The sequence below is a fragment of the Osmerus eperlanus genome, chromosome 12, assembly GCF_963692335.1.
Source record: "Osmerus eperlanus chromosome 12, fOsmEpe2.1, whole genome shotgun sequence".
Lineage (NCBI taxonomy): Eukaryota > Metazoa > Chordata > Actinopteri > Osmeriformes > Osmeridae > Osmerus > Osmerus eperlanus.
Genome location: NC_085029.1, coordinates 3,293,498 through 3,318,552, shown reverse-complemented (window position 1 = coordinate 3,318,552; position 25,055 = coordinate 3,293,498). Strand labels below are relative to the sequence as shown.

General features: G+C 42.9%; 1 protein-coding gene across 2 annotated transcripts in view; it reads right to left on the bottom strand.

The window, feature by feature from the left end:
- Positions 1-25,055, bottom strand: part of LOC134031100 (disintegrin and metalloproteinase domain-containing protein 12) — a 106,273-nt gene that overhangs the window by 36,730 nt on the left and 44,488 nt on the right. For both annotated transcript variants that reach the window (XM_062474599.1, XM_062474600.1), the window contains exons 4-11: positions 23,756-23,834; positions 19,889-19,965; positions 18,446-18,635; positions 15,398-15,463; positions 14,916-14,987; positions 14,488-14,657; positions 10,893-10,977; positions 8,653-8,801 (exon numbers count right to left, since the gene is read on the bottom strand). In XM_062474599.1, the coding sequence (XP_062330583.1) occupies positions 8,653-8,801; positions 10,893-10,977; positions 14,488-14,657; positions 14,916-14,987; positions 15,398-15,463; positions 18,446-18,635; positions 19,889-19,965; positions 23,756-23,834 (888 nt within the window). The remainder of the gene's footprint in view (positions 1-8,652; positions 8,802-10,892; positions 10,978-14,487; positions 14,658-14,915; positions 14,988-15,397; positions 15,464-18,445; positions 18,636-19,888; positions 19,966-23,755; positions 23,835-25,055) is intronic.

Genomic DNA, 25,055 nt, shown 5'->3' with positions numbered 1-25,055 from the left:
ACATGTTCTGTCGCCGTTTGACTTCCTAAACAACTGTGTCTCGCGTAGGCTACAGCGTTGCAGTGAGCAACACTGGTTTGAAACCACAGGTAATGATAATTTCACCAACAAATCATTTACTTGTAATGTAATGTCATAATAAATCCTACAACGAAAATGTATTTGTGAGGAATGTTTATTTTAACGATTGAAAACAGATGCATCAGAGGCTGACGGGGCTCTCACGTAGCAAACCAAAGTTTTTACAGCAACCTACATTAAAATCTCACCACCTGGCTGTCTTCACAATAGTCATATCGTCATAACATTGCCCTCCTTCTGTTTTTTGGTGTAGAATTGACCGAACTATAAAATTACGAAAATACTAAAGTAGACGCTTGCATGGCTGCCGCCTAGACAGACTCACGGGCGACGCGCACTCGCTCAAATTACAAAGACTTTCACGACCTAAATCAAAAATCCGAGATGGCAGTTCCACTCGAAATTGCTTGTTCAACAAAACCCAATGGTTGGTAATTTTGGTGGTTGGCATTTTTCACTCATATTCCAAGCTCCAATTTGCGTGCTAGAACGTCTCTATCACGTTGTATCCATGCGTCGTTGCTAACGTGTGCTGACGTAGTGATGTAGGCTAGCACTGTTACCCTTTGTTGACAGAAGACACTTTTTGCCACAAAAACGTTGTAACCTCCTAAACTGTGCAACGGAGTGTAAATAAAAATACAAGCAACTCAATCGCTACCAAGACGAAACTTTTGACACCTAGGTTGTCTATGTAGTCCAAATATTGACTGATCCTTAGGGGGGCAAAAATAAATAATAAATATATATGTGAGAGAACAAAGGTTGTGCTCTCGCCGAAGGCTTGAGCACACCCAATAATATATATGTGAGAGAACAAAGGTTGTGCCCTTGCCGAAGGCAAAGCACACCCAATAAAATGGATGGGGGAAAGATGCCAGGAGGAACTGAAAAAGCCAGGTAAAAAAGAAAGATCTGTCACTTCATAAATCTAGGTTCCTGCAAGGGTGGGAAAAATATGTTTTCTCAAAAGCCCTGAATCTTTCAGGTACAAATTGGGTGTGCTTTGCCTTCGGCAAGGGCACAACCTTTGTTCTCTCACATATATATATATTTGGGTGTGCTCAAGCCTTCGGCGAGAGCACAACCTTTGTTCTCTCACATATATATTATTGGGTGTGCTCAAGCCTTCGGCGAGAGCACAACCTTTGTTATCTCACATATATATTTATTATTATTTATTTTTGCCCCCCTAAATCTTTGTCAATATTTGGCCTACATAGACAACCTAGGTGTTAAAAGTTTCGTCTTGGTAGCGATTGAGTTGCTTGTATTTTTATTTACGTTCCGTTGCATGGTTTAGGCTGAAGTTAAGTTTTTGTGGCAAAAAGTGAAGCTAACGGTGGCTAATTTGCTAGCCACAGTCACTGACGTTACTAACGTCACTACGTCACTAACGTCACGAAAACACGCGTGACTACCTTTGGCAGAACATTCATTTCGCATCTGTTAACTTGGGGGATAGCTAGGCTAACTATAGCTTTACTGCAAGGCAGCTGCAGAAACGCCACAAGCAAAGAGGCCAGGGTGATAACTATTTACTCATTTTACTTTGTGATATGACACACAATTGTGATGTGTAATGTACAATATAAGCTGATATTATTAAGGAAGTACATCTACTTTCGGAAACAGTAGTCTACTATTTCACTGAAGTATTAGCATCATGACATTAGCCTGTGTTGCCCGGGCAACAAATACTACAGTGGTCTATGATATATCTGTTTTCAATCGTTAAAATAAACATTCCTCACATATACATTTTCGTTGTAGGATTTATTCTGACATTAGTAAACGATTTGTTGGTGAAATTACCATTACCTGTGGTTTCAAACCAGTGTAGCTAGCTCACTGCAACGCTGTATCTTATGCGAGACACACTACAAAAACATCAGTACACAGCTGTTTAGGAAGTCAAACGGCGACAGAACACGTTCGGCACTCTCCTTACTTAAATCAAAAATCTATCTAACTACTAACCTTAACTTCATTGCCACAGCCTAAACTTTGTCAATCTGTTCATGAAAATAATTTCAGCCTAAACCGTACAACGGAACGTTAAATCCAATTCAACCAACGCAATCGCTACCAAGACGAACACAGCAGTAGTCTAGTACTGTACTGTAGTAGTAGAATTTACCGGGGCAGCTTCTCCACACAGGGCTATATCGCATTTTGCGTTGTTACTGACTGATCGCTACCAGTGAGCTTTTTATGAATGAGCGATTTTCCACTAAATAAATGTCAAGCTTATTTACGTTTTTGGGGGCATATTTTCAGTTAGCAGATGGTACTGTTTGAATCGCGATTCCATCTTCTACTGCCGGTAACGTCGTAGAATAATCTTCAAAGGGGGTTCTTTATTAATGAATGAATGCAATGAGTAGGCTAAATGCCTGAAAATATCACGAGAAAGGAAAAAGATAAAAGGACGTTTAAGTCATAGAGATTAGGTAAATGTTTACACCGGTCTGCCAAATGTATTTGTTTTGATTCAACGATGAGGCTGCCTCTTGCAGGGGAAATGAGAAGACATCATATTTCACTCTACACTTCACTCGTATTTTGAGTTGTAAATGAGCAGCAAAAAAAAGATGCTTTTAAATCTATGTAATCTTTATAAATAATAAGTAGGCCCTATGCATTTTTATATAAAATATACAGACCCCTGTGCAACCGACGCAAGCAAGCACACCCTACAATTTCCCCAGAAATTGTACCCTCTCTAGTTTGGGTTGTAATTTACAGAAAATATTACAATATGAGTCCAACGAAATATTTATATTAGCCTACAGAAAGCTCAAAAAACTATTTTGCACAGAAATTATTGCAAAAAATTGCGCTCGCGCGCAATGCGCGCTAGCTGATGTAGGCTACAATAACAGTACAGCAGGAGGAGCCATTCAGTGATCTGGCGTAGATAGGGAGAAATTACGTAGATAGGGCATTTTTTGGCTCCGCCCATTAAAACCTGATCTGAAAACAGAAGAGAAACTGTTTTTCGGTTTAACACTGAAACACACATTTCAGTGTGACAAAGTCTTAGTGCTTTGCACATGCTTTCAGGAACTCATTTCACACGTATATAATGTACTTAGAAGCAAAACATGGAATTTACTTTACAGGATCTTTAAGCAGAATTTATTTTGGGGACCCTCGGCGTCGCCAATTGTTATAATTTTTTCTTAATTACTGTATTTCTTCGATTAAACTTCAATTTATTACACATTGTTCATTTTTGGTGCACCGTTTATTCGAGGGCAGCGTTTATTTCAGGGCGACCTTTAATCGAAGAAATACGGTATTCTAGGCTAGCTGCATGAACATGCTAACGTGTTAGTTCGCTACATTAAATGTTCTTAGACAGTTTGAACAGTACCGTCTTCTAAATCACCGATTAAGCAACGAGCAAATGTCAATGTTAGTTAGACTAGCTAGCTCTATCTCATCTGCTTTTTATTAAGGCTGATTTGCAAGGAATGGAAGAACAGCTAGATAGCGAAAACACCTAGACTACCTACTGTAGCCTGTAAACTAGTTTAGCTTGCTAACTCAACAGCACCTGATTGTCCAGTTCTTTCAATAGATAATCTAGACAGGCGTTAGCAATAAGCTAGACTGCTATTCGTTTTATGGCTATTTTTTCGTAAGCTCCCTTCTAATGCCGACTAACAGCTAGTCTCTAGCTAGCTAGAGTAATTTGCTAAGTAAGGTATGTTGATGTGATATGTGAAACGTATTTAGCTAACAGTGGACCCCTAGTAGAGCAACACAAAAAAATGTTCATTAAAATGACATGCTGCTACTAGGTATTTCAGGACATGCTGCTCCTACCGTATTTCTGGGGCGGCGTTTATTACACAATGTTCATTTTTGGTGCAGAGTTTAAACGACAGCAGCGTTTAATTGAAGAAACACGGTACATTAAACTGTAATTTCATGTGCTCTTGGGGGCCCTCTGGTGGCCACGGGGGCCCTAAGCAGCCGCTTAGTTCGCTTATGCCTTGGGCCGGCCCTGCTCCCCAGTCAACACTGTGGAGTCCTTCCGCTTCCTGGGCACTATCCTCTCCCAGGACCTCAAGTGGGAACTGAACATCAGCTCCCTCACCAAGAAAGCACAACAGAGGATGTACTTCCTATGGCAACTGAAGAAATTCAACCTGCCAAAGACAATGATGGTGCACTTCTACACAGCCATCATTGAGTCCATCCTCACCTCCTCCATAACCATCTGGTACGCTGCTGCCACTGCCAAGGACAAGAGCAGGCTGCAGCATATCATCCGCACTGCTGAGAAGGTGATTGGCTGCAATCTGCCTACCCTCGAGGACCTGCACACCTCGAGGACCCTGAGGCGAGCGAGGAAGATTGTGGCTGACTCCTCCCACCCTGGTCACTCCCTGTTTCAGTCACACCCCTCCGGCAGAAGGCTGCGGTCCATCAGGACCAATACCACACGACTCAAAAACAGTTTCTTCTCTTCCGCTGTTGGCCTCTTCAACAAGGCCAAGGGTTCACACTGACTTCATGACTCAATGCCCTTAAAACAACACTGCTTTTTGCACTGCACAATACAATCTTAGATTTTATTGTATAGCTTATTTTAATCTAATTCCATTGCTAGTTATGTACCCTTAGTTTGCTACTTATGTACCCTTAGTATAGCTAGTCCTAATATTACAATTTTAGATTCCTATATGTGAAATGTTTGCACCTTCCTGCCAAAGCAAATTCCTTGTCTGTGCAAGCTTTCATGGCGAATAAAACCCATTCTGATTCTGAAGAGCATCAAAGTCTCCTTTTTAAATGTTCTCTTACTCTGTCTCTTTCTCATTTTCTCTCTCTGTCACTTCATTTTCCCTCCTTCTGATGGCATTTTAAAGAGCTCTACTGACTGAGGAGGATGCCCACCAACAACTTTCAGCTTTCCTTTACAGCTTGCTGCTGTGTTGTTTTATGAGCATATAATCGGGAATAGTGTTACCCCGCTTCTCGTGGGCCAGGTCCAAGCCAAACACACTGGGAGGATCCAGCATAAACACTCTGGTCCTGCGGCTCTCCCAGGCAGAACTGGAGCTTAGCTGGAGAGGGCAAGCACAACAGTTCTACTCAGGTCAGCTCTGTCTAGCAGCACGACAGGCTCACTGGTGATGTCTTTTTTGGATGTGCCAAGTCTAGAAGTTTCCATTAACAAGGTTTTCATCCTGCGGTGCATGCTGCAATGAGATAGGCACATGTGTGTTCAGTTTCAGACGAAAGTGAGGTTGCATTCTGTCAGCCATTCAGCCATGCACTTGTTTTGTATGTGTAAACCGCTGGCCTTCCCATCGGAGTGAGTCATACTGCCACAAGGCCCGAGCCCAGATGCTTGTTGGCCATAAACCCAACAGTCCACAGGTTCAGTGAGTTTATTAGTAATATGTCTGACAGACAATAAACTACAGTTATTTGCTGTTTTGAGTGACATTTACCAAATCTGATGCGGGGGTTATCTGGTGCAAGGTTAACGATGCTACTGCCCACGGCTAATGCATTCTGGATAGTTGGGGAACACGGACGTCATTTGCAAAGCCTAACCAAATGAGTCTCATTTCGGTGTAATGAACCAGCAAATGCCAAAGTGTGCCTGGCTGAGAGAAAACATGACCGTCAGAATTCCACTGTGTGAACTAGGGGTACACCGATCCGATATTAAGATCGGATATCGGCCCAGATATTGACAAAGTAGCTGGATCGAGGATCGAAAAAATTTACAGATCCACTGGCCGATCCATTTTCTTTTTTTTTCGCAGCACATATATGTCATTTTTCAGTAGCATGAGTTAACCAAACCTTTAGATGCGTGAATTCTAAATATTTCCGACGGTCCCCACAGCAAGCATAATACTCGTAGCACTAGCATGCTAGTGATACCTGTTAGCCTTCTCATTAGTACATATTGAAGCCATACAGCGTTTGTCGCACAGTTTTTGTCTATCGGAAAATATTCAGTTGGAATGTTCTAAATCGCATATGCGACATTACGCTGTGAGACCCGCATTCGAACGATCACGTATGTGCACGTATAGTAGAGTTGTTGAGCTGCAGGAATTCGGCGTGCTCCTAGCATTGTGCTTTTGGATGTGCTTGATTAAATTGGTAGTATTGTACTTTCCAGTACTAACACCACCCCTAAAAACATTTAGCGCTACTTTGCAGACATTGCAAACAGCCGACGAACTAGTTGGCGTGGCAAGCGTGAAATATCTCCACACAGCCGACTCTTTGGCTCACTCCATGTTACTTTTAAGTTTAACTGTCCACTGTTTGGACACGAGCTTTACACCGCACGGTGCAATGCTTCAAGCTAAAAACTTCCATGGTTCACACACCAGCGACAACAAATAAATAAGAATTCCAATCTTTTTTTTACATGTTTACAATGTTTGGTAACTGTTTGATTACTATTGTATGTTTGACCAATACACAATTTTGTTTCTACTGCTACATTTTATTTATTTTAATACGTTTGATTACATTCTATTTTCGAATTTTGAATGCACAAGTGTTTTTTAAATGACAAATAAATAAGAATTCAGTACATTACATCTGTTATTTTGTCATAGTTAGGAAAGTAATGTTTAGTTAGGAAAGTATGGTGCCTTTAGTCTCTTCCACATGGTGGAAGGAAGGTATAAGGTGGGAGGTATACAGTTTATTATTAATTAAACAACGGTATCGGATCGGTATCGGGTATCGACAGATACACAAAGCCCAGGCATCGGTATCGGTATTGAAAAAGTCGGATCGGTGCATCCCTAGTGTGAACACAGCTGTCCACACTGCATTAACCATCCCATACTCAGTTTCGCCTTTGATTCAGCCACCTCTCATCTATATGTCTGATTCATCCATCTTATCTCTGATTTATCCTTTTAATCTATGTCTGATTCAGCCATCTTATTTATGTCTGATACAGACATCTTATCTCTGATTCATCCATCTTATTTATGTCTGATTCATCCATCTTATCTATATGTCTGATTCATCCATCTTACCTATATGTCTGATTCATCCATCTTATCTATATGTCTGAAACCAAGGAAAAGAAAAGACAAGAAACTGGCTCCATGGTATTCAGAGGAAACCCGCACTCTCAAGAGGTCCACTAGAAAACTAGAACATAAGTGGCGTACCACTAAATTGGAGGTTTTCCGCCTGGCCTGGAAGGACAGCCAAATGGAGTACAAGCAAGTCCTCATCAGGTTCAGATCAGAATATTTCTCTAAGTTGATTAGTAAGAACAAACACAACACGACAACACACAAGTTCCTATTTGATACTGTTGCAAAACTCACTAAGAAAAGTACACTCTGTGTTAGTTCAGATCTCTCTCCCAATGATTTCTTAGATTTCTTTGACCAAAAAATCTATGCAATAAGGGACAAACTACAGACTAGTCCTGGAGGAGTGGCCATCAACACTGAACTTTAATCTATACCAAGCATGCTGCATGTTGAGGCTCTCACTTTAACCCTATTTCTATGGAAGCATTCATCGAGCCGATAGACTCCTCGAAACCCACTAGCTGCCTTCTCGATCCCCTCCCTGCCAAACTCTGTAGGGAACTTCTCCCTATTATTGGACCACCCATGCTTAGTATTATTAATGAATCTATTGTAACTGGCCAAGTCCCCGACGATTTCAAACAAGCTATTATTAAGCCCCTTCTTAAAAAAACAAACCTGGATCCAGGTTGTCTTAGCAACTTCAGGCCAATTTCAAATTTGCCATTTCTCTCCAAAATTTTAGAAAAGGCTGTGGCACAACAGCTCACTGAGCACCTCTCCTCAAATCAGCTTTATGAACCTCTCCAGTCTGGATTTCGTCTTCACCACAGCACTGAAACTGCATTAGCCAAGGTAGTCGATGATCTATTATTAGCCTCTGACGCGGGCTCTATCTCTGTCCTGGTTCTTCTAGACCTAAGTGCATCTTTTGACACTGTGGATCATGAGATTCTCCTGGAACGTATGGAGAACTATGTTGGGATTTCTGGTACGTCACTTCAGTGGTTTAGATCGTATCTATCTGATAGATCACAATATGTCCACTACGATGGCTGCTCATCCAGGAGCTCCACTGTAAAATACGGAGTACCACAGGGTTCAGTTCTAGGCCCTCTGTTATTTTCACTCTGTATGTTGCCTTTAGGAAACATAATTAGAAGCTTTGGGGTAAATGTTCACTGTTATGCAGATGATACTCAGCTATATATGACGCAGAACGAAGGTTCGGCTGTAGCCTACTTGAAACATACTATTGAGAACATATTCGCTGCATTGCACGCGTGATGAACACAGCTTTTTTTCTTTTCTTCATCGCAGACTTTTTTTTCCTTTGGCGCTCGGGATTTGTCATTGGCGCTCGGGAAAACGGCTTTGGCGCGCGGCAACATTTTCTCTATGCAGGAAAAACCCTGCTTCTCATCTATACCGTATGTCTGAATCAGCCATGTCATTTATGGTCACATTACCCATTTTGTAATAACAACATGTGAGGGTGGATAGAAGGAGTAATGTTCCAACTCACCCGGTGGAGGGGGTCATGATGCACCCCCCACGGTCCACCGTCACCCTGCAGCCGCACCCCCTCTCTGGCGTGTCGTGGTTCATTCCAAAGTTGTGGCCCAGCTCATGGGCGAGGGTCACTGCCGCCCCCAGGGGGTTGTCAGAATGGTCCTGGGAGAAAAAAAGCGTATTCATAGTCTGTATTTAGAGAATCAGCACAGTAGTTTACCCTTTACTAGTCACTACATAAGACAGACATGTCATGAAATGTTAATGATCTCTAAGTGTTATTCTGACATTACCCCGCCATAATCGAATTTAGTCCAGCATTAACCCCTGCGAATATTGGTTATTTGTTCATTTCTCAGAACTGTTTCCTTTCCCATTCCATTTGACAGAAGTGACAGGAATCATCACCATCCATATATCAACTTCTCCAAAAGTGGGAGAAATATCACTCAAAGCTCACTGGAGAACAGAGTTTTTAATTGCTTCTACTGGTTGTGTCTGTGCTTATCCGAGCGTCGCCCTGTCAGTGTGTTGATACAGGAGGAGAGGAAAAGCAGTAGGCAGCAGCCTGTCACATTCATCCAGCTCTCCACACCTTGACAGCAACAGATGTCCTGGTCTAGACACACACGGACTGTGAACTCACTCTATGCTACGCCGCTTCTCGCAGCACCAACACATCAGACAAGAGATGTGGAGCAAAAAAACACATCCAGATGGACGGACAGATTAGAAGCTTGGTTAGATAGGCATTCTAACAGATGGACGGATGGACAGACAGAGCAGCTGCTGAGGTGTTCAGAGGTGTTGGAGACGGGGAACGCACGTGCCAAAACACCCGATAAATAATTGAACGGCGAGAGCTCCCATCTCCGAGGTGGGTGGAAAAGTGTGTGTGTATGTGTGAGCGCACGTTAAGGGAAAGTCTTCAGTCGCCGTGCATTATTCAGCAACAGTGTTGAAGTCAGGCCTGAACAGAAGAACAGCTCCGCAGCAGGGGAGGTGAACACAGCGGTGACCAGCTGTCAGCACTGAAGGATCCAGCTGCGGAGTTTGGGATTTATGCAAAAAACTCTAATTCCTGTCTCTGGAATAACACCTTCCGTGATTGTTGAGCACATGCTGAAAAGGACGGCATGATTTGAATAGAAGATGTAAACCTTCTGTCTGCTCAAACAGATTCAACATGGACGCCGGGTATTCAGAACATTCTTTGTATTCATGCGAGGGCCAGACTAATTAAGGACGGATGTGTGACATTAATCTACCTGAAGGTTTACACTGGAATAATGTATGGGGGGAAATAATTTCCAAATATTGAATAAATGAGGAGAGAAACTGTTCCTGTCTGTGACCTGATGCCTGTGTGTGTGCGTGCATGCCTGTGCAGGTTTGTGTATTGACCATGTCCACGGTTTACCATCTGCAGGGACCAGAGCTGATAAACATGTGTAAAAAGGCTGTAAAACCCTGCTCATCACCCAACCATGACAAAACAGAGAGAGAGAGAGAGAGATGGGGACTAAGAAAGAGAAAGACAGAGAGAGGGGGGGAGGAAGAGAGGCAGAGAGAAAGCAAGGGACCCAGAGACAGGAGGAGAGAGAGGAGAGAGGAGGATAGTAGATTGGTGAGGTCTATTAGAACGTACTTCACTGCATTATGGGGCTACTCTTGCAGAAGGTATAGGATTTTACTCAACAGGCTCCACTTATTTGATCATTTACAACATTTCTGTTCCTACTCTGTGTGATATCTCCTTCTGTTCTCTCGTTTGTTGTGGCACGTTAAACAAGAGTGTCTCTACGTGTGTAATTGATACTTCTGTTGATTTATCAGTCTGTGCTCTCCCACCCACTGGAACAAGGCTAAGACACAACATCACCTATTCTGTTGACGTGGTACATAAAGGGGTTGGTCAACGAGTGCATTTCTTATGTAAATAATTGTTGGTAGTGTGTCAGCCAGGCAGCCCTATGCTCACTCACTGCAGTCTCAGAGGGGATGGAAGGAGCCAAGAGCTCATCAACAAGCAAGATGGAGAACAAAAGATGGAGGGTGGAGAGGAAGGAGAGGGAAGAAGCAGGTCAATGAAAACCATGTTTACCACGCATCATGGATGCACTACGATAGCAGTGGCATTTTTCCCAGGAATGGGGGGGTCGTGTCCCAACGGGATTTCCGCCTATGTACGACAGAAATATAGAAAATCCTATCGGCAGGCAAGAAAAAAAGATTCCACCTAGGGCTACTCACCATGACGATGCCTCCTGACTGTTCCGCTGTGCACATGCTCATGATGGGTGCCATGCCGATGGTGGTGCCCTGGAAGTAGACACCGCTGTGGAGGTCAACAACACAGTGGAGTTCAAAACAAATATGTGACACACTCTAGTCAGAAGGGACCGTTGTCAGCCAAGGTCATTTCTCAGTTTTTTACAGATTGTGAAAGTGCAGACTGTAAGCTTTCAAATAATGTGTCATCTATTGAAATCAGAAAATAGTTGAAGAAGATTCACCGATCTGAATGTTGGTAAACCTGGAATGCTCGACCAGAGAAATCCCCCTTGAAAGATTCTAGCCTTTTCACGCCTTCAGACAGGGTGTGATTGTTTTTGTGTTAATCATTAGAAGCGCTGAGCGCCGGTCATTTCACCACAGTAAAGAGAAAAAACTTTAAACATGTTATTGACGGCGTTAACGCAAACCCATTTTAACGGCTTAAATTTTTCTACCGCGAGATTAACGTTATTTTTTTATTTTTTAAAAAGTTGCCAAATGGTTCCATTGACAAGACCAAAGTGATCTGTGTGTTTTGTCGTTGTGAACTGAGCTATCATCGCAGCACGTCCAGTCTGAAATACCACTTGATGGCCAAGCACACAGCTGATGCGAATTCTCCGCCCCCTCGTCAAAGCCAGGCGATTTCAATGTTGTTTTCAATTTAAAAAAACATTTGCACTAAGCAATCCGATCCACTTTTCCATGTTGATAAGAGCATTAAAATGAGAAAAAAATTATGGGACAAGAAGAAATCAAGGGACATTCAGAATAGATAAAAATGTGCGATTAATTGCGATTAATCGCGAGTTAACTATGACATTAATGCGATTAATCGCGATTAAATATTTTAATCGTTTGAAAGCACTAGTAATTATGCCTATGTGCGTTTAACCAACAAAAGAAAAACTTTACAACAAATAAACTAAAGAATCCTCGACAGCACTAGAAAAACATATCTTCTCGATCAAATTCCAGGGGTCCTTTTTTCTTGACTGATCCTAGATAAGTCCAGAATTTTTCTTTCTTTCTAAATCACACCTGGAAAAGCTAGTTTAAAGCTATTTTCCTCCTGTTTCTGTTCAATTGCTGCCGGCGGCGCATTCAGATTTTTTCCTGCCTGTCAAGGCTGCAGTTCGCTTTTCTATCAGTAGATGGGCTCCCTTGCACAGGTATGTAATTCAGACGGTATAACCTAAATACGATTATATGTATAGCAAAATATGTAAAGCCTATGCAAAATGATGACAACAAATTTAATTTAATTCTATGAAGTGCATTTGCTTCAGCCATTTGTGTGTAGACAGGTAAATACAAGTTGGCAGTAACACTAGCAGTAACAATAATTGTAATGGTAAAATGAAGTAGCCTATGTTTGTTTAAAGTGGGTACACATAACTCGGGCTGAAACAAAAATAATTACGACAAATATTTCTGTTGTCGACTAGTCAATCTCATTTGAGCTCATACAACCTATTTTAAGGGCTTACAATTACGCGATTTGATCAGTGCGGCGCTGTAGTGCTTCGACTGTCAGTGTGTGTTTAACGCTACCCTCCCGTATGCAATCCAATAGAAGACGAGACAGAATGGTGCTTACGAGAATGTCGGAGTGCAAACGAAGCCAAACTAGCAGAGCTAGGCCAGAGCCCGTCTACGTAGATCCTCTCGACTCCCTATTAAAGATCAGTAAAAAAGTAAAGCAAATTCCATGATTTGCTTCTCAGTACATTATATACGTGTGAAATGAGTTCCTGAAAGCATGTGTGCAATGCGCGAAAACTTTGTTGCACTGAAATGTGGAGTTAGACGTTGAACAGTTTCTCTTCCGTTTTCAGCTCAGGTTTTGTATAGGCGGAGCCAAAACCCGACCAATCGATGTCACAGCGACCGATCTACGTCAGATCACAGACCGTTGCATTCTGTTACTCAGCTAGTACAATGCAAAGACAAAGTAAATAACACATAAAACACTCAAGAGACTGCAGGTATGGCTGATCTGATATCTGCAATTGATTTAGCTAGTGTGGCTGTTGTAGCAAAATTCAATAAATTCGAGGGGGCGGAGCTTCAGCTCCTTCAGGCAACACGCCCCCCCCCCCCCCCCCCCCAGTCTCAAGCAGAGAAGACTTCTGATTTTCCTCACGATTTCAAAGCCTAATTTAACATACTTCTCTGGGGGGTTTTTTCATTCGAATTTGGATGGGTAGTAAACAACACATTCTTTTGTGGTGTGATGAACTTAAAACTAATTTTCAATTCCACTTTACAGGATCTTTAAGCCCCATTGTACAGAATTTGGTTGCAGTTCCACCAGAGTTCCACTGGGGGTGATCGCGAGCGAGTGCAAAATGAATGGGAGTCTATGGAGCTAAACGGCTAAATTTGTCTCTTTCACCTGATTGTTGTTGAGAAATCAAAAAAAAATCTAACACCCAGCAGTGTGTATTTTTTTTGTCTCCCCTTTCGAATTCAACATTTAAATTACTAGACAAAAAATTAGATCCTGAGAAAAGTGGATTTTGAGGGGTATAGCTCCATTGACCTCCATTCATTCTGCACTCGCCCGTTAGCGCCCTCATATGGAACTAGAGTGGAACTGCAACCAGTTCAGAACCCGTAAGTTTCCCGAGAGTGGCAGTTCTCCCCTATTAGACATTCTCTGGTAGCACATACTATTGGCGGAACTTGCCTTTCATGGGAGCACAACGTGCATGTTGGAGTATTTCAAGCAGAAACGTCCCGGCACAAGAGGTCACATACAACTAGCCAGGATAGCCGTTGTTCGGGACGCCAGTGGATAAAAACGGGCTAGTTGTATGTGACCACTCGTATTTCACGCATAGGCCTACCAACACTGTAGAAACATGTGCACAGGCAGCGGTTAGACAGTAGGATAGTGCACAACCATTTTAATAACACTCGGAAATTCCGACTTCCGAGTAGGCAGTAAGTGTTAAATCTTTTTATTAGTGAATTCAAAAAGACAAAAAAGCTAACAAACTTAAAACATTATTGCAGTAAAGTGATAGTTTGGTTTGGATAGACTAAAGCAATCTAATATAGAAGTCGGGCCAGTTTTAATTATCGTAACACTAAGGTATGAGAAAAATAAACAACGGCCCCTTTTCACAAGAGCCTATCACATATATGTATCCTATGTTTCAGCAACAAAACAAGAAGCATGAGCAGTACATTATGACTACGGACGGACTCTGTCAACCCCCAAATACCGGTTTGACCAGGAAAATTAAGGACGGTGTACGTGCAGCATCAATTTCCTGCATTTTTGACACAAACACTCCAGTCTGGTGTCCAAGTGGTGAGGTTGAATGCATAGACAACATGGGAGTAATTATAAAATATGGAATATTTTTGTAGGCAAAAAAAGTTTTCAGATATACCAGTCCAAACTGCTTCAAACATTAGCGGTGTAAACCTTCCCCTTGTCCCGGGGCGCCAAATGTGCTAGGACTGCCACTGGCTTCAAAGCTGGGAGGAAACTCAGACAGTAGTGTAGGGTATTCCGTGTATATTGTAGTACAGTGTTACGCCGTCTGTTGTAAGGTACCTGACCAGCTGAGCGTTGTCGTGGGGCCTCTGGGGAAGCAGTTTGACCTTCCTCCAGTCCAGGAACTCATGAAGCGTGGTGAAGGGGTCCTGGCTGATGGGACACTTGTCCGAGTCGCTCCACACCTCCAGGCCTACTAGCGCCACACGGATGTTTAAGGCTCGGTAGAACTGAGGTGAAGAAGATTTTTTTTGTGACATTACTCTAAACTCACAAGTTCAAACTCATGTACTCATGAACAGGTGTATACATTCAATCATCCACTCATTATTCTATGAACCGGTAAGTTCGATTTTGCTGGATTGACTAAAGCAATGGATAATAAACCATATTTCATTGGAGAGTGGTGTGTATGTGTGTTAGTATGGGTGTGTGCGCATGTGTGTGTGTTTGTGGGGGGGGGGAAGGGCTACAGATCTGGTCGTTACCTTGTCAACATAGTTAGCAATCTCAGCCAGGCGTTGTTTGACCTTTTCCACATCCTTGCCTTGTTTCTGGAACTGGAACACCACAGTAAAGTAGAACATTGTCAATACTTCAGAACTGTGTAGTTTGTACTATCCCAATTCCTTACATAGCCTTAGAAAGTCTCAAACACGTCTCAAATTCTTTATCAAATTAAGCATCATAATATGTATACTAGTGGACTGGGAAAGATTTATTGTCAAACTATGAAATGTCTTAACAGAGAAAGTGAGGAAGTCTTTGCTGTCCTACAGTGAGGTACTGAATTAAAAAACATACTTTACACAACAGAAGGCTGGGAATGGGCCATCTGATGTGTGTCTTTTGGGGTGACAGCGGGTGACCTGTGTCCACCCACTGCCACCCACTCCCGTGGGATGTGACAGTAAGGGGCAGAGGTCAAGTTGAGGTTGGCCTTGGTTACCACAGATTACTCCTTGCTTACCTCTCTGTTGTCAGCCACGATGATCAGTTCCACGTACTTGGTGGTGCTCTGGGCATGTCGCCTGTGCTGCAGAAGGAATGAGAGAGAGAGGGAGGGTAAAAATGTATAAAGAATACCATGAGAAAGGGGCATACCATGAGAAAGAGAAAGAAGGGGGAGAGAGGGAGAGAAAGGTAGTGAAAGGGAGGGAGAGAGAGAGAAGGAAAAAATAAAGAGAATGAGAAAATAAAAGAAATAGGAGGGCAGAGGAAAGGACACAGAGAGGACACACTTTACAGCCCTCTAAAAAGGGCCGTCTACATATAGCAGACACTGCACTCGATAGGGCTTTACACCTGAACGACACAGCCCACACATGAGGGAACCAACACTGAGCTGCTGCCAAACAATCAGCATGGCTTCCTGTCTGACTCAATGAATGAGATTAGCCAAGGTCACATGGACCCATGATAACGTTCCCTTGGCTGGCCTTATTAAGTCATAAATCAGAAGGTTTGGAGATCTCCACCAACACACTTCGTAACACTGTTTGACTCCAAAACACCTGGACATATTCTCTTAATCTCACACAGCCACAGAGCCATCAGTGTTTGAGACATGTGTGTCTGTGCCAGACATTGATTTATGTGACTGCTTCACAATGTCTTTAACAGCATACTTAGATGGCAGGAGATGGGTTAGTGAAACTGTGGAGATGATATTGATTTGAAGTTCAGCCAGAACCAGAGGAACATGGCTTCCAGCTGTGGAACAGATGCTTTGTGTTGCGAGTGGGAAAAGACTGTGATTTAGCAACACAATCTCAGCGTTTAACTCAATCTCAATCTAACCATCGTCACTCGGGCACTCTCTAGCGCCAGCATAGAGTGGCCCAATCTATAGCTTTCTCTGGCAGCAACAATGTCAGCTTGTCTCCGAGCACACACACTCTCTACAGCCCCATATAGACACACACACCTTTCGTTAGAAATGACAACCCTGTTAGCTCCTATTTCCAGGCCGCTCCTGTTTCGTTCTTGTTTACCATCACTACTGTTCTGGAGATTACAGAGTCAAGGACTGTCTCTCGATGACAACTTCCATTTAAGAAAATATCACTCCCTTTATATCTTGTATTGCATCAAGGGTTTTGTCTACAAGGTTGACCATTCTCTCTCCACTGGTGGGTCGTGTGCTATGGCAGCAATTTCCTTCAGTCCTGACATTTCCCAGATAGCAGGGGCATAAAAGCACAATACTAATTGAATGAAGGGGGGCAATGTCATCAGATAAAAAGCCATCGAGAGACAGAGAAAATAAATCCCTTACCCTGAAGAATAAAACCATATTTTTCAGAGCATCATAAATCATTGGAATAGTCCTCCCTTTCCCCTGCCTCCCTCCTTTATCCCCCCTCTCTTTATCTTTCTCCCACTTTCTTCTTTCCTCCCTCCATCTCCCCTTTACCTCTCCCTCTCTCTAACCCTTCCCCACTCCCCTTTGCTGTCTCTCTCAACCCCACAGTCCACCCGCCCAACCTTTCTTTCTCTCTAATTCTCTTCCTTCCACCTTCCCTTAGCTAGTGCTGAATCATCGAAGTACTCACAACACAAATTCCATTTCATATATATCCTTCAGACATCAGTGTGTACTGCGTGTACTGTCAGGAAATGTTACCCAGATAATGTCTAGTGTCTTAACTTCTCAGAACTAACAATCATTCTGCCCTAAAAACCTAATGTTTTTTAACGTAATTATTTTTAAGGTCATATATATATTTATATATATTTTACTCCAACTTAACTGGAGTATAAAAATACATTTCCCTTTATGCGAGAGACGAGACGCTAATGGGGATAATATTAGATGCAAGGTCAACTGCTTACAAGACTGTGTGCAGGGAGAATTGTGCACTAACAATCCAATTGATATGGTCACATAAAGATTTGCTATACAGTATATGGTTTGAAAGCTCCAGTCGAAAAAACTATTTATGTTTCTACTGTAGTATGCTGAGAAAACATATTTTACAGATCCAGGGATGAAGAACAATATAATGACATCAGTTTTAATATACACCATATCCCAATGCTGTGTAGGTATTTATGTTCTATTATGCTTTACGACGCATTAAATAGAAACCATAATCCTAACACCCTCCCCCATCTCCTCCCCAACAGAATCGCCCAGTCTCTGTATTGAACCGATAAATCACAGCGTAGCGCTCCGCTTGTACAATCTCTCAACGGTCAGATAGACATCAGCGAAGGCAGTGTTCCCCTGTGCACCTATCTCTCACTCTTCTCCTCATCACCACTTCCACCTCCCTCCAACGTGAACGCATGCCTCTGCTGGAGGGCCCACTCCCAACAGATTTATGGTTACACTCTGGGACACTTGGGCAGCAGGGAGAAAAAGAGAGCACGAGAGAGAGGGAAAGAGAAAGAGAGAGAGCTGCCCAAACAAAACCAGATAATACTTAAAGTATACTTACAAAATATAAATGAATCTTATTCTATTAAAGTTGTCAATAAGTATGTTAATATACAAAATCTGTCAATTTTAAGTACAATTAAAACTGTGTAGATAGTTAGAACAGATAATTAAATGAATTAAGCTATCATTTAATACATTTCAATAAGATTTAAGTATACTCTTTCCGCTTGCGCTCAGAGGAGAGCAGTTTGTTTCAATCTAGATGGAGAAGGCTGCTAAAAGGCCCTTGCTAGATGATAAACGGCATGCAATCTGATCTGGAGTGCAGAGCGGGCACTCCACTCACAGCAGAGCCGCTTTCCACTCCCACTCCACACTCTCTTCATCCTTAATGGACTGGGAATAGATAAGACGCCAAAAAACACGCCAAAAAAATATTTTCCAAAGGCACCACCTCGTTTACAGGTGGCGCCCACTTACCCATAAGTCTGTTAAATCAAGGTAAATGCTTTAACCATACAAAGCCGTTTTTGTGGGTACCTTAAACATGTATTCCTAGAATACAGGTATGCTTATCTTGTAGCATGTAGCGTGATAAAATGGCATTCTGGTATTCAATTCTCCGGGGCTCACCCTGGTGCTGAAGTCCCTGAAGGGAGTGTGGCTCAGGTTACGTGCCTCAGGCAAGGTCATGTTGAAACCATGGCCACAGGTGCCGCCGGAGATGTCCAGATGCTCAGCCCTGTAGATCCAGTGGGTTTCACTGGCGGGATCATTTGACGGTTCCAGAACGAAGGATCGGTTCCCTGCTGAGATGAAGCCCCTGGGAAACACAGGAACACGACACATTTTTTTTTACACTTGATAGACTTTAGACACTTCAAGACAAAGGCATGTCAATGCATGTATTTAGTTTTAAAGCCAGACTTGAAAATGGAGTGTCTAAAATGTTTGGAATACATTGAGTGAGCTCGATTATAAATCAAAGAATATGGTGCTTTGAAACCTGCATATTTTTTTAAGGGAAATACTCATTCAACCCAGGTCTGTTTTCAAAGAATCAGCAGGAATTGTGGGTGAACACTGTACATTAGAAACTACAGTAGTGAATTGGTCTTGTGGTTAGCAGGAGCCATGGCAGCAGATTAACTCAACAGCATCCGTAGCAGATCAGCGGTTTCCTAATAAATGGCTACTGTTGTTAGCTATGGGGGGAAAGGTCTAGTGGTAGACATGTTACCTAATAAGTAGTATCCACTTCTTGATGTTGCCAAAATGATGGGGGCTCCTATTTCTCCATGCAAACTTTTCTCACGTTAAAAAGAGGCCACAGTGATTTAAAGTGACATCTTCATCCATTGAGACTGGCCAACATCTCAGTTTTTAGCAACCTCGCACAACATTCACAACCACATAAACTTACATTAAAATCCCCAAACCTAGACTGCTGCCAACTCAAACCAAGAGCAATTTGTCTTGGCTTGTGCACCAATGGAACACTTCTAGTCAAATGAGCTCCCAGCATCTGTCTATCTAGAGACAGGTTGCAGAAACAAAAGAAAAAAGTACTGGCCAAAAAAATACACAGACTTAACAATTACCCGTATCACTCCTTGGAGAGTGCAGACATATTGGCTGGTTCTCCAGAAAACATTCCTGATGTTGTCCAGCAATATTACCAGGACCATTACTCCTGTTCTGACAACTGTGAGCCCTCCCCAGCCCTGAAACCCCTGACTGGTCCACAGCCTCACTGACTGTTTCTCATCACCCTGTGTAGATATGGTCTTGGCTCATTAACAACAGTGTTATAATTTATAATTAGGCTGAGTTTACATGCCTTCATACATACTGTATCTTCCAGTGACCATATAGAGTGAGAAACAGGGTTTATGGACATAACTAGGGAGCATGCCAGATACAGGAGATGCCCTTGCTTTGGGCCAATGTAACTGTTTAATCTGTGGGATCATTGATGCGTGGAGCAGAATCATACTAAGGCTGATTTCATAGCTCGGCAGGGCATTGATGACCTTCCCCGATCCACCCAGTCGGCCCTGCGGCTGACCCACTCACCTGAGACCAGCGCACGCACTGAGGCTGACGTCAGAGAGGGCATACCGCTCCACCTCGCCATGGTAATAGCAGTTCACCTAGAAGAAAACACACACAACTGGCCGTCAGAAACCAGGTCAAGAGTATCGGGGTCAACTTAAAAAACAACCAAACATTTCAATATTTATGTTCAGTAACACCGGTCTAAGTAGTCTAAGATGGATAGATGTCAAGGAATTGTCCAGCTGGCCAGCTAATGCTGTCTCTGTTCTATCAAGAGCTACAGTTTACCAAGAGGATTACTGGGTTTGACATGTAGTATAATCCAGACCTCCTGGGGTGGGATGAAGGGACTGATGGGTCAAAAGGGAAAGAATGGTATTTGTGCTGAGTAGGGAGAGTAGGAGGATGGGGGTGGAGGATGGTTGGGTAAATTGTGTTTTCTCATTCAGTCAACCTCACCTACATCATTTCTCCCCTTCAGAATGCGCCTGGTTGAAATCTGTATGGAAATGTGTGTAGTCACACACCTATTTTTTCCATGATTGGAAAGTTCATATGCGAGGTTTATACATGAGGCCCCAGATCTGTCTGTTGAATGGAAGGGAGGAAGTGGCTGGTTTAGGGTGGAAACCACTCCTCCAATATTATTGTATGGCTGGCTGCTGGTCGATGAAATCCGCTCACAGGTGGGGTCCGAGACCCCCCCTCCCACACACACACAAACACACGAGTAGCAAAACACAGAAATGTGGGTTTTCCGCTTTGCTCTCAGCTAAATTAAGAAGCTCGGGGTGCCTGCTGATTCAGCAGGTTCAGCGTCTGAACGGATGTCTTTCTGCGGCTGAAGGCAAGCCAGAAGTGGCTAACTTGGTCTTGCATTATACATATAAAGTTGCCGGTGTAGTTGAAGGTTGGTGTTTCTTACTATTTCCTGTAATGGCTCAGCCTACATTTCCATGACTATTACAGTGAACTTCACTATTTCAGTTTCTCTCTACCTCCCTCCCTCTCATTTGTCCCATCTCCTCGACAGTCCTGTTCCTCCCAGAGACCTGCCAGATCTCCAGGTGTGGGAAGACAGGAAAACCCGTTACATGAAATATAGATAGACATTGTAGCAGAGCAAAGCCAGGAGGCTGGATATAGCACCCTGCATTAATGCCAACCCTTTTGCATCTTTGATGGAACACTGACTGTGATGCATTGGTTTAGGGGATACGAATAGACCGTCTGTTTCTAGGCTTTCTAAAGAATGATGGCACTGGAATTTGCTGACATTGTTCTAGGGTGAGGCAAATTTCCGCTTTACACCTTGCGATTGGAACCAACTCTTTATTACTCATACATATATATTATACAGATTATACAGATATATTATTATTAATTCTGTTTTCCAAATATGTAATTATTTACAAATAACCCTGTAACACCCCCTAAAAACTGTGCAAACGCAGCTAAAAAACTGTGCAAAAGCAGAGTTTCAAGGTCTATGGTACCTGGCATGGTACTGATTCTGGGTGGGAGAGGATATGTCTAAAGAGTTACAGCACACTGGAGCAGAGAGAGCAATAAAGAAGACAAATGAGAATGGGGAGGGCTGATGGGCCTCAGACACAGGCTGAGCCTCCTGACTGACTCCCCAAGAACGCCTCGTCTCTGACACGAGGCTGAACCCTCTGGGGGGCCCCGGCCTCCTCCCCTACAGACAGCCCAATACATTAACAGTGCGTCCAACCGGTGCCCACCGGTCCGCGGACCGGTACCGGTCCGTGGGTCATTTCGTACCGGGCCGCACAAAAAAGAATTAATAACATTATTTCCTTTTAATTGATTAGCAGAATCTTAAAGACGTTTTATTCTGAAAAATGACCTGATTCTCTCCTTCTCCGCGGGCCTTTTCCCCTGAGCAAAAAAGCTCTGCAAAGACATGTGTTTACTCATTTTTTAGCAAGTTTGTGGGCTTTATTGAACGGTATCATGCGCGTCTCTTCCTCTTGACACATGACAAGTGATAGTTACCACTCAATGAAGCCTGTTTGAGACAACAACTCTATCGGTGTTTTGGATGAAGGCTATCCTGAGATCGCCACTAAAGCACTGAAAACCCTGCTTCCATTTCCAACATCAAGCGGGATTTTCTGCCGTGACAGCAATCAAACACAATTATGGAATAGGCCTGAACTGGATATAAGGAACGCACTTCGGGTGTCATTGTCATAGCTTATAGTCACACACAACAGTGGGACTGACACATCGAAAGCTAGATAGTAACAATATAACGATGGAAAACCAGGCTAAGAAACTTAAAGATGGGTCAATTGAAAAAACGGCTGTTTATTTTACATAAAACTATTTTTCGCTCAAATCAGCTAAACTATTTTTACGCTGCTCTAAAGACCCAGCAATTCAATCAATTTCCCGGCACATTTGCAATGTAATTGCAATGCAGATGTGCACACCGCTCCCTACCGAACAAGATGGGTAGCTCGGTCAGCAGGGAGCTGAAGAAGAGCGGCTACTGACGTCACTCTGCTGCGCCGCTCAGAATGCTTTTTCGTTCATTTTGCATTTCTGCAAATGCATTTGAATTGTGGTCACGATTTTACAGCCACGTTCTTAAAATGAAAATGCATTTCTGGAAATGCATTTGAATTTGAATTGTGGTCACGATTTTGCAGCCACGTTCTTAAAATGAAAATGCATTTCTGGAAATGCATTTGAATTTGAATTGTGGTCACGATTTTGCAGCCACGTTCTTGAAAATGAAAATGCATTTCTGGAAATGCATTTGAATTTGAATTGTGGTCAGGATTTTGCAGCCACGTTCTTAAAATGAAAATGCATTTCTGGAAATGCATTTTAATTTTCAAATTTTACATTTCAAATTGAATTTTTGGTATCTATTTGCTGGTGCATGTTTTGAAAATTAAATCTCAAATGTCTATTTCTTTTTCATTTTAATTAAGTGAAAGATTGAGCACTCTTGAAGAAGAAAATTAAAATGCAAATAGGATGATTGATTACTAATTTCATTTATGAGTCAAATAACGCAGCCACATTCTTAAAATGCAAATGCATTTCTGGAAATGCATTTGCATTTGAATTTTGGTAACGATTTGCTTCCATAGAGATGGGATGATGGAGCCACAAAAGGGCATCCATTTTGTTCCCGCCAAGTATAACTCCCTCATTGTGTGAGACCTGTGGAATGGCAGGAATGTGCTGAGCTGGCCAAGCACGGTCAGTGATGGGTCTCCTCAAGTCCCAACACAACTGGTTCTGGACCCCACACTGTGCTCCGGACGAAACATACATCTCACTTCAGTACTGGGCTGGAAGAGATCTACAGTATGTTACAGTAATCCTTTCTGGATAGATCCTCACCCTATTCAACCCTTTGTTTTGTGTAACTTCATATGCTTCCCAATTGTGGTTGTGTATACAAACGCCTCGCGTAATGGTTGGATGATGACAGTAATTGATCATGAACCGTAATTAGAAGTACCTTTGTCTAGGTCTTGATTTGAAATTGTGCCATGCATTACAAGATCTGTTTCAAGACCCAAGCTTTTGTGGGGCACCTTGATGTGTCTGCGTTTCAACAACAACTATGGTAGCAGAGAATGGGCCCATTGTACCAACACTTTTGTATCTATCAACAAAGACAATTGTTTTGATGGTTTGAGAAAGAGTACCCCTGAAATATCAGCACTGCCTTTGTTCCTTACTAAATGGAGAGGAATCTCACATTCAAGTGTCGGAGTTCACCAAAAATACAATAAATATATAACACATTAAGTCTACTGTCCACCAGAATACAACCAAACAGATCAAAGAGTAAGTGATTCCAGTAGGAATGATTAGAAACTAGGCTATATACCGTACCGGGATCTTGTGGGAGCGGGTGACTGGACTGCCATCATCCTGGTAATGTGTTTCTGTGTAGTCCTGCGCAAAGAGCCCCCTAGAGGTAAAATGGTGAAACAACAGATGTTCAGTTTAAAAGTGACCCTTGAGGCTTAGCTCCAGATCATCAATCATCAAGGCTTTTGCTATTCCACCACTGCCAGCCGAGCGAAGGTAGATAAATAGTGCGATCAAAGCAGTGTGACTTGATGTCAAAACTAGCTGTGCCTTAGGAAAGCCTCAATTGAATGAAGCAGCTGTAAGTGATATAAAGCAGGGGTCCTCTCTGGGAGATAGTGGATTGGCCCAGAGATGCATTGAGATTCACTCTACAGACACTCGCATGCACACTGCATGTGCTGTCACATGGAGCATGTCACACTCAATACCAATACATAGCTAGTTCAAGGTAAGATATGTCCACGTTACCTTGAATTGTAATTAAGTGTAATTAACATGAACAAAAAAGATATGTCTTGCTTGGTCTGTAAATGACATTGGAGGTTTTTATAGGAGAGTTTTTCATTACCACATTGAAAAGGGAAAACAAACTGAAAAAGAGATGGATCGTACCAATCCTCCCATTGCACAGTGGAAGAATCTGGAGAGATGGATCGTACCAATCCTTCCATTACACAGTGAAAGAATCTGGAGAGGTTACCATGTGGTCCGTTTACACAATACGTCAACAAAGCAAGATGAATGACTGAAACATTACTGTCTCGGGTAAACCCAATTAGAGATCTTATTCACTGCCATCCCCCACCCCCCATCCTGTTATCCACTTTGCCTCCCTCTCTCTCCTCTCCACTACGCCCCGCCCTGTATATGGACATCAGTAGGGGTAGGAGGTGAGGGGTGGAACAGGGGCTTCTCTTGGCTGCTCTACCATACATTCACCAAGGTCAGTGTGGTCCCTCAGTGGGAAAGAGGACAGCCAGTCCAGGCTGGGGAGCAGAGGACAGGGGGAGGGGGGGAGGAGGGATCAACACCTGTCGGGGGGGGGACGACTCCATGATGACTCCATGATGACTTCATGATGATGCCGTGTGAGTGTCCATGTAAGTGGGCTCAGTGTGTGTGAGTGTCCATGTAAGTGGGCTCAGTGTGTGTGAGCGTGCCATAAGATGATGGTTAGCGGCTGTTAATCCGCACTGAAGAAACGCCTATCAGGAGCGGACGGGATTGTTTTTACTGACCTCACCACTAAGGGCTTTGGGAGTGTGAGGTTACAGCATTTGGTGCTGGACTTGTTGGTTGTAGATAGCCTGCTTGCAAG